The sequence below is a fragment of the Symphalangus syndactylus genome, chromosome 23, assembly GCF_028878055.3.
Source record: "Symphalangus syndactylus isolate Jambi chromosome 23, NHGRI_mSymSyn1-v2.1_pri, whole genome shotgun sequence".
Taxonomy (NCBI): domain Eukaryota; kingdom Metazoa; phylum Chordata; class Mammalia; order Primates; family Hylobatidae; genus Symphalangus; species Symphalangus syndactylus.
In genome coordinates, this window is record NC_072445.2 from 37,379,254 (window position 1) to 37,395,742 (window position 16,489).

The 16,489-nt window shown below is 43.5% G+C and overlaps 1 protein-coding gene and 1 pseudogene across 1 annotated transcript in view; both read left to right on the forward strand.

The window, feature by feature from the left end:
* NUDT3 (nudix hydrolase 3) overlaps positions 1–16,489 on the forward strand; it is a 117,199-nt gene that overhangs the window by 90,409 nt on the left and 10,301 nt on the right. The window contains exons 3-4 of the mRNA XM_055263528.2: positions 9,454–9,498; positions 12,925–13,009. Of these exons, the coding sequence (XP_055119503.1) occupies positions 9,454–9,498; positions 12,925–13,009 (130 nt within the window). The remainder of the gene's footprint in view (positions 1–9,453; positions 9,499–12,924; positions 13,010–16,489) is intronic.
* LOC129473230 (small ribosomal subunit protein uS2-like) lies at positions 9,997–10,958 on the forward strand (annotated as a pseudogene).

Here is a 16,489-nt window from a genome sequence, read left to right on the forward strand (position 1 = left end):
CACACGCCTATAATCCCAGCACTTTGGGAGGCCAGGGCGAGTGGATCACTTGAAGTCAGGAGTTCCAGACTAGCCTGCCAACATGGTAAAACCCCATCTCTACCAAAAATTTAAAAATTAACCGGGCATGGTGGCACGTGCCTGTAGTCCCAGCTACTAGGGAGGCTGAGGCAGGAGAACTGATTGAACCCGGAAGATGGAGGTTGCAGTGAGCCAATATCACACCATTGCACTCCTGCCTGGGCGACAGAGCAAGACTCTATCTCAAAAAAAAAAAAAAAAAAAAAATCCAGACCGGGCACAGTGGCTCATGCCTGTAATCCCAGCACTTTGGGAGGCGAAGGCAGGAGGATCACTTGAGCCCAGGAGTTCAAGACCAGCTTGGGCAATATAGTGAGACCTCATCTCTACCAAAAAAAAAAAAAAAAAAGTTTTTAATTAGCTGGGCATGATGGCGCACCCTGTTGTCCCACCTACTCAGGAGGCTGAGGTGGGAGGATTGCTTCAGCCTGGGTGGTCAAGGCTGCAGTGAGCCATGATCTGCGCCACTGCACTTCAGACTGGGAGATAGAGTAAGAGCCTTTCTCAAAAAACAAAAAAAAAGGAAAAAGAAAAATTTGAAAACCTACACATAGATCATTAGTCCTTAAATTAAGTAGTAATCACCTTCCTTCCTGCCAAAAAATACCAAGATCAGACTAGATTAATTTTACTAAAAATTTTTAAATATGTATATTCTTGAAGACTATTTAGAGGAGGATAGTTACGTACCTTTTGTAAGACTGATAAGATCTTGATTAATGATTAGCAAACTCTTTCTTCCTGTCCTGTCCTGTCCTTCTTTCGATATGGGGTCTCAACTATGTTGCCCAGGCTGGTCTTGAACTCCTGGGCTCACAGTCTTTCCACCTTAGCCTCCCAAAATGCTAGGATTACAGGTCTGAGCCACCATGCCCACCGATAGCAAACTTTCTTTTTTTTTTTTTTTTTTTTTTTTGAGACAGAGTTTTTGCTGTCATCACCCAGGCTGGGGTATAGTGGCGTAATCTCAACTCACTGCAACCCCCGCCTCCCAGGTTCAAGTGGTTCTCCTCCCTCAGCCTCCCGAGTAGCTGGGATTACAGACATGCGCCACCACACCCAGCTGATTTTGTACTTTTCACCATGTTGGCCAGGCTAGTCTCGAACTCCTGACCTCTGGTGATCCACCTGCCTTGGCTTCCCAAAGTGCTGGGATCACAGGCATGAGCCACCGTGCCTGGCCTCTTAGCAGGCTTTCTATAAAGGGCCAGATAGTAAATGTTTTAGGCTTTAGAATTCATATGGTATCTGTTTTAGCCACTCAGCTCTCCTGTTGTGATGTGAAAGCAGCCATAGACAATACTTAAACAAATGACATAGCTATGTTCCAGTAAAACTTTATTTACAAAAACTGATGGCAGGATGGATTTGGCCTATAAGCTGTAGTTTGCTGACCCCGATCTCAATAATTAAACTAGAAAAGAACAGTAAATTGTCATTTATGAATGAGAATTTGCACAAATTCTAAGTAAAAATTTATTAAAATTCAACACCTATTCATTATAAAAACTATTAGCAAGCTAAAAATAAAAGGAACTTCCTTAACTTGATAGAGTATCTAATAAAACCAATAGCAAACATCGTATTTTTGAAATGTTCAAAGCATTCCCATGACAGATAAGAATAAGATAGTTATGCGTGCTATTATGCTAACATTTAATATTGAACTGCGATCCTAGCCACTGCAATTAAGACATGAAAAATAAATACAAATTGTAAAGATTCCAGAGACAAAATTGTCGTTATTTACAGAAGATGTGATTATTAACTTAGAAAAACGAAAGAAAAACAACAGGAACTATTAGTAATAGAATTAGTGAACACATTTAGAAGGATTGCAAGAGATAAGATTGATATCTAAGAAAACCAGCTGAATATTTCTGGTTCTGACTAGCCTGGGCAACATAATGAGAACCCCAATTCTACCAAAAAAAAAAAAAATGCCAGGTATGGTGACACGCATCTGTGATCCCTGCTAATCAGGAGGCTAAGGAGGGAGGATCACTTGAGCCCAGCAGGTCAAGGCTGCAGTAAGCTGTTTGCACCACTGCCAAAATATCTGAAAAAACTGATTTTTGGCATTTATATGGATGGATAAAGGTACAAAATGGCTTAGAAGTTTTTGTTAAAGAAGAGCAGAGAAGGGTATTCCAAGTATTAAGATAAAGTTGTATTAGTTAAAGTCATATGCATATGCTATTAGTACATAAATTAACAACTAGATTAGTAAAACAGTAATATCTATGGCTCTATTCTGGAGTCTCTAGACCATTGGCTATTTGGAAATAAATTACAGATGGATCATATGATAAAACTCTCAGATAATTAGAAAAGATATGTGACTGTAATTTTATGCCATAGGAATAGGGATGTGTTTTTTTGTTTTTTTGTTTTTTTTTTTTTTTTTTTTTTTTTTTTTTTTTTTTTTTTTTTTTTTTTTTTTTTAGACGGAGTCTTGCCCTGTCACCCAGGCTGGAGTGCAGTGGCACAGTCTCGGCTAACTGCAATCTCCGCCTCCCAGGTTCAAGCAATTCTCCTGCCTCAGCCTCCCGAGTAGCTGGGACTACAGTAACACGCCACCACACCTGGCTAATTTTTTGTATTTTAGTAGAGACGGGTTTCACCATATTGCCCAGGCTGGTCTGAAACCCCTGAGCTGAGGCAGTGCGCCCACCTCGGCCTCCCAAAGTGCTGGGATTACAGGCATGAGCCACCGCGCCCGGCCAGGGATGTGTTTCTTCCCTGGGATGTGTTTACACAAAAGGTAAAGATAAGTAAAATAAACTGTGTCTAATAAAACATGCTCAGCAAAGAACATTGAAAACAAGAGTAAAAGACAAGTGCCAGATTGGGAGAAAATATTTACCACAGAGCATAAGTATCAAGAAGGAAGCTGAAATGGGAGAATTGCCTGAGCCCAGGAGTTTGAGACCAGCCTGGGCAACATGGCAAAACCTCATCTCTACCAAAAAAAAAAAAAAAGCCAGTTGTGATGGCACGTGCCTGTAGTCCCAGCTACTCAGGAGGCTGAGGCAGTAGGATTGCTTGAGCCTGGGAGGTCGAGGCTGCAGTGAGCCATGATTGTACCACTGCACTCCAGCCTGGGCTACAGAGACTGGTCTCTAAATAAATAAATAAATAAAAAACAAACAAACAAACATACAAAGAACTGCAGATTCATTATGATGGTCACTTGTCAAATAAGAATATGAATATATAATTCCCCAAAGAGGAAATCTGAATGTTCACTGAAGTAGGAAAAAGTGCACAATTTCAGTTTAAAAATAATATAATACAGTTTCACACTCATATTGACCCAAAAGTGGGGAGGGAAAATGGCTAACAACAAATACTAAGTATTGAAGAGGAACAAGAGTGATGGCAACTCATGCACTGCCTGTGTACTTTGGAGAGTATATCAGTTTGCTGTATAACAAACTATTCCAAAATGCAGTGGCTTAAAATAGTACTTATTGCTACTTATAAGCCAAGGTCAACTTCTGGTGTCAGCTGGACTCTTCAGATGTCTGCAGCCAGCTCTGAGTTGAGTAGGCAACTCTGCTGATCTTGGCTATGCTCTCACACAGTTTGGAGGTTAGCTGGCTGTAGGCCACTCAGCCTAGACAGCTGTGGTCTTTCATCCTTTAGGAGCCTAAGCTCAGGCTTATTCATATGCCGATGGCAGAGTTCCAGGAGGAAAAGTGGAAACTACAAGGCCTCTTGAGGCCTAGGCTTGGACCTGGTAAACCATTCTTCTACATTCTGTTGGCCGAAGGAAGACACAAGGCAAGTCTAGATATAGGGATGGGTAAGTAGATTCTATCCCTTGATGGAAGAGCTGCAGAAGTAATGTCAAAGGATATGGATGTAGGGAGAGGTGGAGAATGGTTACTATATCTGCAGTTGATCTACCAAAAGAGACCAACTTGAAAATATCTGGAGGTACTTATCCTCTGTGACTGAGAAATTTGACTTTTAGTATAAATCTTAGAGAAACTCTTTTACTTGGTACCAAGGAGATAGATTAGATCTACAAGAGAGTTTTTTGCAGCATTTTTAATAGCAGAAGTAGACTGATGAGTAGATCAATAAATTATGGTAAATTCCTAAAATAGATAACTGTTCAACAATTAAGATGAATTACCTAGAACTACATGTATCAATATAGCTAAAACTCTGAAACATAATACTGAGGGAAAAAGTTATAGAAGGTAAAATACCTTTTTTTAATTCAGTAGAGAAACTTGCAGCAAATACTGTTAATAGTGGATACATACCCAAGTAGTGAAAGTATAAAAACATGCAAGAGAATGATAAACACCATTTTCAGGTGAGTAGTTGTCTCTTGCAGGGAGTGGGGAATACAGTTCTTGGTCTTCTCAGAGAGCTGCCTTTTAAATCAAAGGAAGAAGTAGCAGGAACCTTTCAGCTACGAATAATAACAGAACACCTGACTAAAAGTGGCTTCAGCATCATCAGTTATGTGAGAAATATGAAAGGCCCAGACGCTGGCCATTATTACCTCATTGCTTCACAGCTCCACAGCATCAGGGCGCTGGGTCAGCTTCTCACTAGATTTCTTTGGCCTTCCCGTTATGATCAGATGATGGTAGCAGCTCCAGCTTTCACATCCCCACTTGACAAGGAAGTACAGGGTTTCTTTTTGTGCAGTCTTTTTATCGTGGTTGGAAATCTTTTCCAGAAGTCCCTGAGAGACAGCCTTTAAGGAGCTGTTGAACATACAGCACCTCTGAACCAGTCCCTGCAGAGGGGAGCAGAATTTCCTATGCCTTGCTTAGGCATGCCGTCTCAAAGTATGCCACAGCCCCCACCTGGACAGAATCTGGGTCTCCCTGGTAGCAGCAGCAAGGGAAGGGAAATGCCTGTGGGCTGAGCAGAAATCATTGTCGGTCAAAATGTCCACTGTAGAGTGAAAAGCTGGTTTCAGAAGATGACGGTCCACTTTGTGCCAACAAAGTCAGGATTCCTTGTGGTAGATCATTTTAGGCACAGATTCGAAGGGCTGTCACCCACATTAGTGCCTCTGCCTAAGCTTTTGTACATACACAGGGAGACTGCCACAGAGAAAGATGGGATCCAGCCCTTTCCAGAGAAATACCTCAATCCCAGTAGAACACCTCATAGGAAAAAGAGACACTTGTGTTTTTTTCTCTTATTAAAGCAGGGCCGGGCAGGTGGCTCACACCTGTAATCCCAGCAGTTTGGGAGACCAAGGTGGGAGGATTGCTTAAGACCAGAATTTCAAGACCAGCCTGGGTGACAGAGTGAAACCCTGTCTCTCAAAAAAAAAAAAAAAAAAAAAAAATTTGTGTGTTTTTAGTAGAGATGGGGTTTTGCCATGTTGGCCAGGCTGGTCTTGAACTCCTGACCTCAGGTGATCCACCCGCCTCAGTCTCCCAAAGTGCTAGGATTATAGGCGTGAGTCACCACACCTGGACTTAAAAAAAAAAAAAATTTTTTTAAGAAAGTACCTGGTCTTGGTGGCACATGCCTGTAGCCCCAGCTACGTGGGAGGCTAAGACAGGAGGATCACTTGAGCCCAGGAGTTAAGGCTGCAGTGAGCTATGACCATGCGCCCTAGCCTAGGCGACAGAGTGAGACCCTGTCTCTTAAAAAAAAGAAAAAGGGTAAGCAATTGTTCAGATTATTTTTGTTAACCAGGCCTAAAGTACTAGAAAAGGGTGAAAGAACTATCTCTACTAAGATGGATTTTTAAATAAAGACTCCCTCTCTAGATTAGTGGCTTTTGACATATAGATTGAAATTGTAACTGCTTTCATATGATTTTGCAAAAGACAGATCCATACCAGCATCCTGATGGGACCAAATTTAATATACCCTTGAATTCAATCTTATCCCCAAATGTGTGAGCCAAATATCTGTCAGATGTGGCCCTGACACATATCCCGACCTGCATGCAGGAATCATGTGACAGATAAAAATAACCCACTCTCAGATTGCTTGTGGCAGCATTTGAGAAAAAACTAGGAGATGAAAGTTGGACTCTGAGTCTGGGAAAATTGTGAAAAAGTAAGATAGTTAAGGTAGGCTGTCTGGGAGAACCTTTGCCTGTGAGAAATTTTTCTTTTTTGTCAGCACTATGACTTTAAAGAACTGAAATCCTTTTACTAAAGGGGGGACCTCTTCCTGAGAAAAGTGCTGAATTCCAATTTTTAAAATTGGTAAATAGGGAAATATTTATTTGCTTTATACTATAGAATTATTGGTAAGATCACATTAAATAGAATTCTGCTAATTAGATCCCATAAATATTATGAAAGAAAGGCTAAGGAACAAATAAAAAGTATCATTAGCCGTGTGTGGTGGCATGCACCTGTAATCCCAGCTACTCGGGAGGCTGAGGCAGGAGAATTGTTTGATCCCAGGAGTTTGAGGCCAGCCTGGGCAACATAGACACCATCTCTTTAAACAAACAAACATCATTAGTTTCTACATTCTACAAGGTGAAAGACTAATTAGAAGTGAAAAATACCGTTGAAATGTGGGTGTACAAATGGCAGCATAATTTGATTTACACTAGATTTTACACATTTGTGTCTATCTCAAATAGGTACTTTTACATTTTTCTTAACTGCATCTGACACAGAGTGAATCATAGATATATGTTGATGTCGAAAGCAGAGGTTACTATTATTAAACGAAATTTTGTGTTTTGAAGTTATTTTGTTTTGTTTTTTTGAGACAAGGTGTCTCTGTTGCCCAGGCTGGAGTGCAGTGGTGCAGTCATGGCTCATTGCAGCCTTGACTTCCTGGGCTGGGGTGATCCTCCTACTTCAGCCTCCTGAGTAGCTGGGACTATAGGCATGTGCCACCATCCCCAGCTAATTTTTTGTATTTTATAGAGACGGGGTTTCACCTTATTGCCCAGGCTGGTCTCGAACTCTTGGGCTCAAGCAGTTCACCTACCTCGGCCTCCCAAAGTGCTGGGATTACAGGCTTGAGCCACCGTGCCCAGCCAAACAAAAGTTTTAAATTAATTATATTGAGTTGTCATAATGTTAAGTTGATTTGTGCCCTAAAAGTTTGGAGATTGTTTTATAAACTTCTAGTTTCTTTAAGAAAAAAATAATTGGATAGTAGCTGCTAAAGAGAATTCTTTCTCTCTCCTTTGTGGAGGAGAAAGGTGAATGATGGCCTCTTAAATCTTTTCTTGGGCCGGGTGCAGTGGCTCACACCTGTAATCCCAGCACTTTGGGAGGCTGAGGCAGGCAGATCATGAGGTCAGGAATTCAAGACCAGCCTGGCCAATATGATGAAACCCCGTCTCTACTAAAAAAAAATGTATGTTTTTACATTAGCCGGGTGTGGTGATACGCACCTGTAATGCGCCTGTGGTCCTAGCTACTCGGGAGGCTGAGGCAAGAGAATCGCTTGAACCTGGGAGACGGAGGTTGTAGTGAGCCGAGATCACGCCACTGCACTCCAGCCTAGGCGACAAGAGTTTAAAAAAAAAAAAAAAAAAACAAAGACTTTTCTTACCTCTGTCCCCCAAGGCCTTCATCTGCCCCAACAGCTCTCCTTCCAGACCCTCAGTGGAGGCTTGTGGCAGGAGCACAGGTGACATGTCTCAAGAGATGAGCGGAGTGTGTTCAGGCTGCCTGGGATCAGAGTACAGAACTGGCTTTCCAACCCAGGCTGGCCTGGCAGCTTGTCCCACTTGTCAGGCAGCTTCACTGGTTAATTCATGAAGTATAAGCTAGCTAGTTTTAGCTGGCTGTGGAGGGCAGTTATTTATAAAAATGTAGAGAAGCAACTTACTATTTTCTTATTTAAGAAAAGGCAGGCCAGGCGCGGTGACTCATGCCTGTAATCCCAGCACTTTGGGAGGCTGAGACGGGTGGATCACGAGGTCAGGAGATCGAGACCATCATGGCTAACATGGTGAAACCCCGTCTCTACTAAAAAATACAAAAAATTAGCCGGCCATGGTGGTGGGTGCCTCTAGTCCCAGCTACTTGGGAGGCCGAGGCAGGAGAATCGCTTGAACCTGGGAGGTGGAGGTTGCAGTGAGCCAAGATCGCACCCCTGCACTCCAGCCTGGGTGACAGAGCGAGACTCCGTCTCAAAAAAAAAAAAAAAAAAAAAAAAAAAGGTCTAACCACTGAAGTTGTCCCTCTTCCTGCCACTCCTTGTCATCACATCACTCTGTGTATTTCTGTCATGATACTTACCCGTAGCAGAATTACCATGTTTATGTTCTTGTTGATCTAGGCTTTCTTGAGTTCTTGCAGGGTGCCGCACTCTCTTCCAGCATATTGTATACAGACAGTCAAGTCAGACAAGGGTCTTAATCCCATGGGGTCTTGCGTTCTAGCCTATTCATTGTTACACCTCTGGCACATATACTGTTTTCTGGTTCAAATTAGGCATTTAGTATATATTTGTTGAATGAATAAGTTAATGAAGTAATGTATGTATGTATGTATGTATGTATGTATGTATGTATGTATGTATTTACAGACGGTCTGGCTCTGTCACCCAGGCTGGAGTGCAGTGGTGTGATCTTGGCTCACTACAGCCTCCACCTCCTGGACCCAAACAACCCTCCCACCTCAGCCTCCCGAGTAGCTGGGACTACAGGCGTGCACCATCACACCCAACTAATTTTTGTATTTTTTGTAGAGACAGGGTTTCACCATGTTGCCCAGCCTGGTCTCGAACTCCTGAGCTCAAGTGATCCACCTGCCTCAGCTTCCCAAAGTGCTGGGATTGCAGGCATGAGCCATAGTACCCGACCAATTAATTAATTAATTTTTGAGACATGGTCTCACTTTGTCACCCAGGCTGGAGTGCAGTGGTGTAATCATAGCTCATTGCAACCTTGAACTCCTGGGCTCAGGTGATCCTCTCACCTCAGCCTCCCCAGTAGCTGGGACTATAGCCACATGCTGCCATGACTGGCTAATTTAAAAACAAATTTTTAGAGGCAGGGTCTCGCTATGTTCCCCAAGCTGATCTTGAACTCTTATCCTCAAGCGATCCTCCCAGTTCAGCTTCCCAGAGTGGCAATGCCTGGCCTGAAGTAGTCAATACCTCAGAATATTTTTGGTGTGGTGGCTTCATGGTCTGATGATCTTGCTCTGCTTGGCTAGCTTTGCAGTAGGGAGAGAGACCAGAAGAAATGAAAGGCATTCTAACTTCCCAGAGCATACACTGCTGTTAGCAGTCGGTGACACACAGGAAACACTGGTATCACCTCACAGATATGGAGTCTGCCCAAGCTGTGTCCTCTTGTTTTTTGTTTCTATTTTATAAACTGCTTAAGAAGACTCAGAATGAGACCAGCAATATAATACTATCAGGGCATTAATTGTTCTTTTCACTTTCTAGGCTGGAGTAAAAGGGACATTGGGAAGATTAGTTGGAATTTTTGAGGTAAGTCTGTTAAAATCTTTGGTACAAATGATATGTATTAATAACCACACAGATATTAACATAGGAAAAATGCCATTTCTGTTTCAGCGGGTTTTTTTTTTTTTTTAGTTATTTTTAACTTTTTGAGGCCAGGTCTCACTCTGTCGCCCAGGCTGGAGTGCAGTGGCACAATCATAGCTCACTGCAGCCTTGAACTCCTGGGCTCAAGCAGTCTCCTGCATCAGCCTCCCGGGTAGGTGAGACTACATGGATACACCACCATCCTTCTAAATTTTAAAATTTTTTGTAGAGACAAGGTCTTGCCATGTTGCCCAGGCTGGTCTCAAACTCCTGCGTTTAAGCGGTCCTCCTGCCTCAGCCTCCCAAAATGCCGAGATTACAGGCGTGAGCCACTATGCCCAACCTTGGTGAGTTTTTTAAAGAAAGCAACACCAGCCTTTCCGCGCTACCTATAGAGGGGTCCATATGGCGTTGTTTTGGATTCCTGTCGTAACTTGAAGGGAAACTTTCACAATGTCCGGAGCCCTTGATGTCCTGAAGGAGGAGGATGTCCTTAAGTTCCTTGCAGCAGGAACCCACTTAGATGGCACCAATCTTGACTTCCAGATGGAACAGTACATCTAGAAAAGGAAAAGTGATGGCATCTATATCATAAATCTGAAGAGGACCTGGGAGAAGCTTCTGCTGGCAGATCATGCTATTGTTGCCATTGAAAACCCTGCTGATGTCAGTGTTATATCCTCCAGGAAATCTGGCCAGAGGGCTGTGCTGAAGTTTGCTGCTGCCACTGGAGCCACTCCAATTGCTGGCCACTTCACTCCTGGAACCTTCACTAACCAGATCCAGGCAGCCTTCCGGGAGCCACGGCTTCTTGTGGTTACTGACCCCAGGGCTGACCACCAGCCTCTCACGGAGGCATCTTATGTTAACCTACCTACCATCGCGCTGTGTAACACAGATTCTCCTCTGCGCTATGTGGACATTGCCATCCCATGCAACAACAAGGGAGCTCACTCAGTGGGTTTGATGTGGTGGATGCTGGCTCGGGAAGTTCTGTGCATGCATGGCACCATTTCCCGTGAACACCCATGGAAGGTCATGCCTGATCTCTACTTCTACAGAGATCCTGAAGAGATTGAAAAAGAAGAGCAGGCTGCTGCTGAAAAGGCAGTGACCAAGGAGGAATTTCAGGGTGAATGGACTGCTCCAGCTCCTGAGTTCACTGCTACTCAGCCTGAGGTTGCAGACTGGTCTGAAGGTGTACAGGTGCCCTCTGTGCCTATTCAGCAGTTCCCTACTGAAGACTGGAGTGCTCAGCCTGCCACGGAAGACTGGTCTGCAGCTCCCACTGCTCAGGCCACTGAATGGGTAGAAGCAACCACTGACTGGTCTTAAGCTGTTCTTGCACAGGCTCTTAAGCAACATGGAAAAATGGTCGATGGAAAATAAATAAACATCAGTTTCTAAAAAAAAAAAAAAAGAAGGAGATCCCATAGTCTCGTCCCCTAAACTACTAGAATTATTTGTAAGTATTGTTTTACCCCATTCCTACCTTTCTTTGTCTCCTACCAAGGTAGGAGGAAGGGTAGCTAAGTGTAGAGAGACAGAAGAAAAATAGAAGATAAGTAACTATAACAAAGAGAGGAAAAACAAGGAAGTAAGCTGTGATACAAATTCGAAAGAAGGCAGGGAAAAGTGAGAAATCAGGAGAAATAAAGATGAGGAGATGCTGGGCATGGTGGCTCACACCTATAATCCCAGCGTTTTGGGAAGCTGACGCAGGAAGATCTCTTGAGGGTAGAAGTTCAAGACCAACCTGAGGGCCGGGCGCGGTGGCTCACGCCTGTAATCCCAGCACTTTGGGAGGCCGAGGCGGGTGGATCATGAGGTCAAGAGATCGAGACCATCCTGGCTAACACAGTGAAACCCCATCTCTTCTAAAAATACAAAAAAATTAGCCGGGCGAGTTGGCAGGTGCCTGTAGTCCCAGCTACTCGGGAGGCTGAGGCAGGAGAATGGCGTGAATCCCGGGGGGCGGAGCCTGCAGTGAGCCGAGATCACGCCACTGCACTCCAGCCTGGGCGACAGCGAGACTCTGTCTCAAAAAAAAAACAAAACAAAAAAAACAGACCAACCTGAGCAACAGAGTGAAACTCTATCTCTACAAAAAGTTTAAAAAATAAAAATATCAGAAGAAAGGTCTCTGATGAAAAAATAGATATGTAAATAAATCTTTTTTTTTTTTTTTTTGAGACAGAGTCTTGCTCTGTCACCCAGGCTAGAGTGCAATGGCGCAGTGTCGGCTCACCACAACCTCCGCCTCCCAGGTTCAAGCGATTCTCCTGCCTCAGTCTCCCAAGTAGCTGAGATTACAAGTGCCCGCTACCACATCTGGCCAGTTTTTGTATTTTTAGTAGAGACAGGGTTTCACCATGTTGGCCAGGCTGGTCTGGAACTCCTGACCTCAGGTGATCCACCCACCTTGGCCTCCCATAGTGCTGGAATTACAAGCATGAGCCACTGCCCCTAGCAATAAATAAATTTTTTTAAAAAGTGGCTGGGCACTGTGGCTCATGCCTGTAATCCCAGCATTTTGGGAGGCCAAAGTCGGAGGATCACTTGAGCCTAGGAGTTTAAGACCAGCCTGGGCAACATGGTGAAATCCTGTCTCTACAAAAAAATACAAAAATTGGCTGGGAGTGGTGGCTCACATATGTAATCCCAGCACTTTCCCAGGCCTAGGCATGTGGATCACTTGAGGTCAGGAGTTTGAGACCAGCCTGGCCAACATGGTGAAACCCTGTCTCTATTAAAAATACAAAAATTAGCAGGGCATGATGATGTGCACCTGTACCAGCTACTCAAGAAGCTGAGGTGAGAAGATCACCTAAGCTCAGGAAGGTCGAGGCTGTGGTGAGCCATGATCATGCCACTGCACTCCACCCTGGGTGACAAAGTAAGGCCCTCTCTCAAAAAAAAAAAAAAGGTGAGTGGGGTTAGTGGGAAAAGGGGTGTGTGTGTGTGTGTGTATCACACTCAGCTTGTTTGCCTTGCTGGGGTCACTGAAGTTTGAGACCTCTGTGGTAGCCCACCCATCCCCAGTCCTCTCCCTGGTGGTCTAGCTAGTTAAATTTACATGATGCCTTTTTCTTGAGTCACAGTATTCCTGTGAAGTTGTATTTAGGGGAAGGGGAGGAAAAACCAATATAAATACTTGGTTTTAGAAGTCCAGCCAAAGAGCACACCCTCAAATTCAAGTGTGGCCTGTTTTAAATCATGTAGCTATAACTGTAGGACCATAAAAAGTAAAAGTTTAGAATCTTTGTGTCCAAGCTCTCTGGACATATGCATAAGAGTGTGTTTCATTTAAGTAATTCCAGCTTTCTAAGGAAAACCTCTCTCTATCCTTCTCTCTTTGCCCTTCAGAACCAGGAGAGGAAGCACAGGACGTATGTCTATGTGCTCATTGTCACTGAAGTGCTGGAAGACTGGGAAGATTCAGTTAACATTGGTAAGCCATCTCCAGACAGCCTGGAAAGGGCTCCTCACAACCAGCCCTTGCCATGCCACAGGTCATTACCAGAACCAGAAACAAGAGCATGCCAGGCTCAGTGGCTCACACCTATAACCCCAGTACTTTGGAAGGCCAACACAGGAGGATCACCTGAGCCCAGAGTTCGAGACCAGTCTGGGCAACCTAGTAAGACCTCATCTCTACAAAAATCAGAAGAATTAGCTTGGCGTGGTGGCACATGCCTGTGGTCCCAGCTTCTCAGGAGGCTGAGGCAGGAAGATCATTTGTGCTTGGGAGTTTGAGGTCACGTTGAGCCATAATCATGCCACTGCACTCCAGCCTAGGCAGCAGAGTGAGACTGTGTCTCAAAAACAAACAAACAGAACAACAAGAACTGGATAAAGAATAGAAATAATTGAAGGATGTGTATAATAAAACAAGCATGTACATTTTGAACCTGATAGGATTTTGAAAGGTTTAAATGGAATCTGAAGTGAGTACATAGTCCACGAATAGAAGCATGACCCCTAAAAATAAGAAATGTTGCTTCTAAAATCAAACTGAGTCCTTCCCAAAAAGGCTATATACTTCTGCACCTCCTGAGCAGATACTGATTGAGGGCCTCCGCCATGCCAGGCTCACTGCTGGCCATGGGGACCGTAAGTGAGAGCAGGACCCTGGTCTTGTTCCTCATGACATTCATATTGTTGAGAAAACTGTGTTGGTTTGGTGGTGTGAGTCCTTCCAGAAATCATTTAGTAGATGCAGAATAGTGCAAGTGGTTTCTAGTTTTATTCTTATAAAATATGAATGTATCTATAATATATATTTTTATATTTTTTCATATGTTATATGAATATAAAAATGATAAAATTTATGAACTTTTATAAAAGGGTGCTGGGTGCACCCTTTAGGCACACCCAGCTTTCTCCCAAAGGAGCCATTTTCTTTGATCTCAGATGGCTATTACGTTTACATCTTTGGAACTATAAACTGTGGTGGTACAAAGGTTGGTTCACAGTTTGATTATTTACCTCTGAAGGAAAGTATATTCTAGAAAGGAGAACACTAATTTCCGTTACAAATTGGCAGACAGATAAAATTTACTTGACAACATTCTGCCTTTAATGTTAGTGTTTGCCTTGCCGCCATGCCCCTCACATTGTTACTCTGGGCAGTTCATAGCCCTTTGGCTCTTGATGGCTTTGTGTCTGCTAATAATGCAGGGTGCTCAAGGAAGTAAATTCAGTGTGGATATACTGAAAACAGACTCCCTGACAGCTGTGCTAGCGCTTGAAAAGGAGACCACAGTGGATGTGTGGTGTGGCCCTATCCTCAGAGCACTCTCTGTTAGGCAGGAGTCATACACTTGTGATATTAATTTTTTTAGGTACCATTGCTCTGTTAATATTCAAACAAGCCTTTCACCTTGTACTCCCACTTCTGAGAATTGACCCTAATGAAATAATCTAAAATATGACAAGCTATGGAGGCTTCCTTCAGATGATCTTACTATCATTATTCTTACTGATTAAAATTTGCATCTTAAATGTATAACTCAATGACAAATCAATGAATGACATGTGTCTGATGGAATGTTATACAGCTGTTAAACAGCATAGTTTAACACCACCCAGTGCAGTGGCTCACGCCTGTAATCCCAGCGCTTTGGGAGGCTGAGGCAGGCGAATCACTTGAGGTCAGGAGTTCGAGACCAGCGTGGCCAACATGGTGAAACCCCGTCTCTACTAAAAATACAAAAATTAGCCAGGCATGGTGGTGCACACCTGTAATTTCAGCTACTCAGGAAGCTGAGGCAGGAGAATAACTTGAACCTAGGAGGTGGAGGTTGCAGTGAGCCGAGAATACACCAATGCACTCCAGCCTGGGCAACAGATAAGACTCTGTTTCAAAAAAAAAAAAAAAAATTTTGTCAATGTTAAAGAAAAGCTAATATTGGCAGGGATGTGGTGAGACTGACATCCTGACACATACAAGCAGGACTGGGGATCAGTGTCGCCCTTCTGTAAAGCACTTTTGCAGTATAAATCAGAAGCCCTTGAAAGTTCAAAAGCTCTATTTTTGTAGTTCTTGTGCTAGATATCTTTCCCTAGAAGGTTAAAAAGAAAGAAAAAACGAACATTTCAAAAAAATAGCATTATTTATAATAATTAAAATCACTGGGCATGGTGGATCACGCCTGTAATCCCACCACTTTGGGAGGCCAAGGTGGGCGAATCACTTGAGGTCAGGAGTTCGAGACCAGCCTGGCCAACATGCTGAAACCCCATCTCTACTAAAAATACAAAAATTAGCTGGGCGTGGTGGTGCACACCTGTAGTCCCAGCTACTTGGGGGCTGAGGCAGGAGAATTGCTTGAGCCCGGGAGGCAGAGATTGCAGTGAGCTAAGATAATGCCACTGCACTCCAGCCTGCATGACGGAGTGAGACTCCGTCTCAATAAATAAACAAAAATTAGCTGGGCGTGGTTGTGAGTGCCTGTAATCCCAGCTACTTGGGAGGCTGAGCCACGAGAGTCGCTTGAGCCTGGGAGGCAGAGGTTGCAGTGAGCCAAGATCACATTGCTGCACTCCAGCCTGGGTGACAGACTAAGACTCAGTCTCAAAAATAATAATAATAATAAAAATCACAGACAATTGATGTCCAGTGATATGGAAATGGTTAAGTGAATGATAGTACATCCATACTAGATATTATGACATAATGCAGCCATAAATGTCTTTAAAAAAAGACGGTCTCACTCTGTTGTCCATACTGGAGTACAGTGGCATGATCACAGCTCACTGCAGCCTCAACCTCCTGGGCTCAAGCAGTCCTCCTGCCTTAGCCTTCCTAGCAATGGCAATGTCATATTTTTTTCATAACATAGATTGCTTAAGAAATAGTGTGACGTAGGACAGGTGTGGTGGCTTATGCCTGTAATTCAAGTACTTTGGGAGGCTAAGGCAGGAGGATCACTTGAGGCCAGGAATTTGAGACCTCATTTATACCAAGAAAAAGAAGAAGCAGGTATGGTACGTGCCTGTAGTCCTAGCTACTTGGAAGGCTGGGGCAGGAAGATCCCTCGTGTCCGGGAGCTTGAGTTTGCAGTGAACTATGATCATACCACTGCAATCCAGCCTGTGAGATCCTATCTCTGGGAAAAAAAAAAAAGAAAAAGAAAAGAAAAAGTAATGTGAAGTAAAAAAGAACCAGTAACAAAAATTAAAAAGCAAATTCAGCAGCACATTCTTTTAGCAGCCAGGTACTCTTCAGGTGCTTTGCATACTAATAGTCACAACAGACTTGTGAGATAGGCCCTATTTATTGTCTGTTTTATAGATGAGGAAAATGGAGCAGGAGCACAGCTACCCGAGGCTGCACAGCTCATTGGAGCCATTTATGTGATTGGAGCCCAGCACTTTGGCTTCAGAGTCCTTGTTCCTGACCATAACACTCTAGCAGAGCTGATCAGGA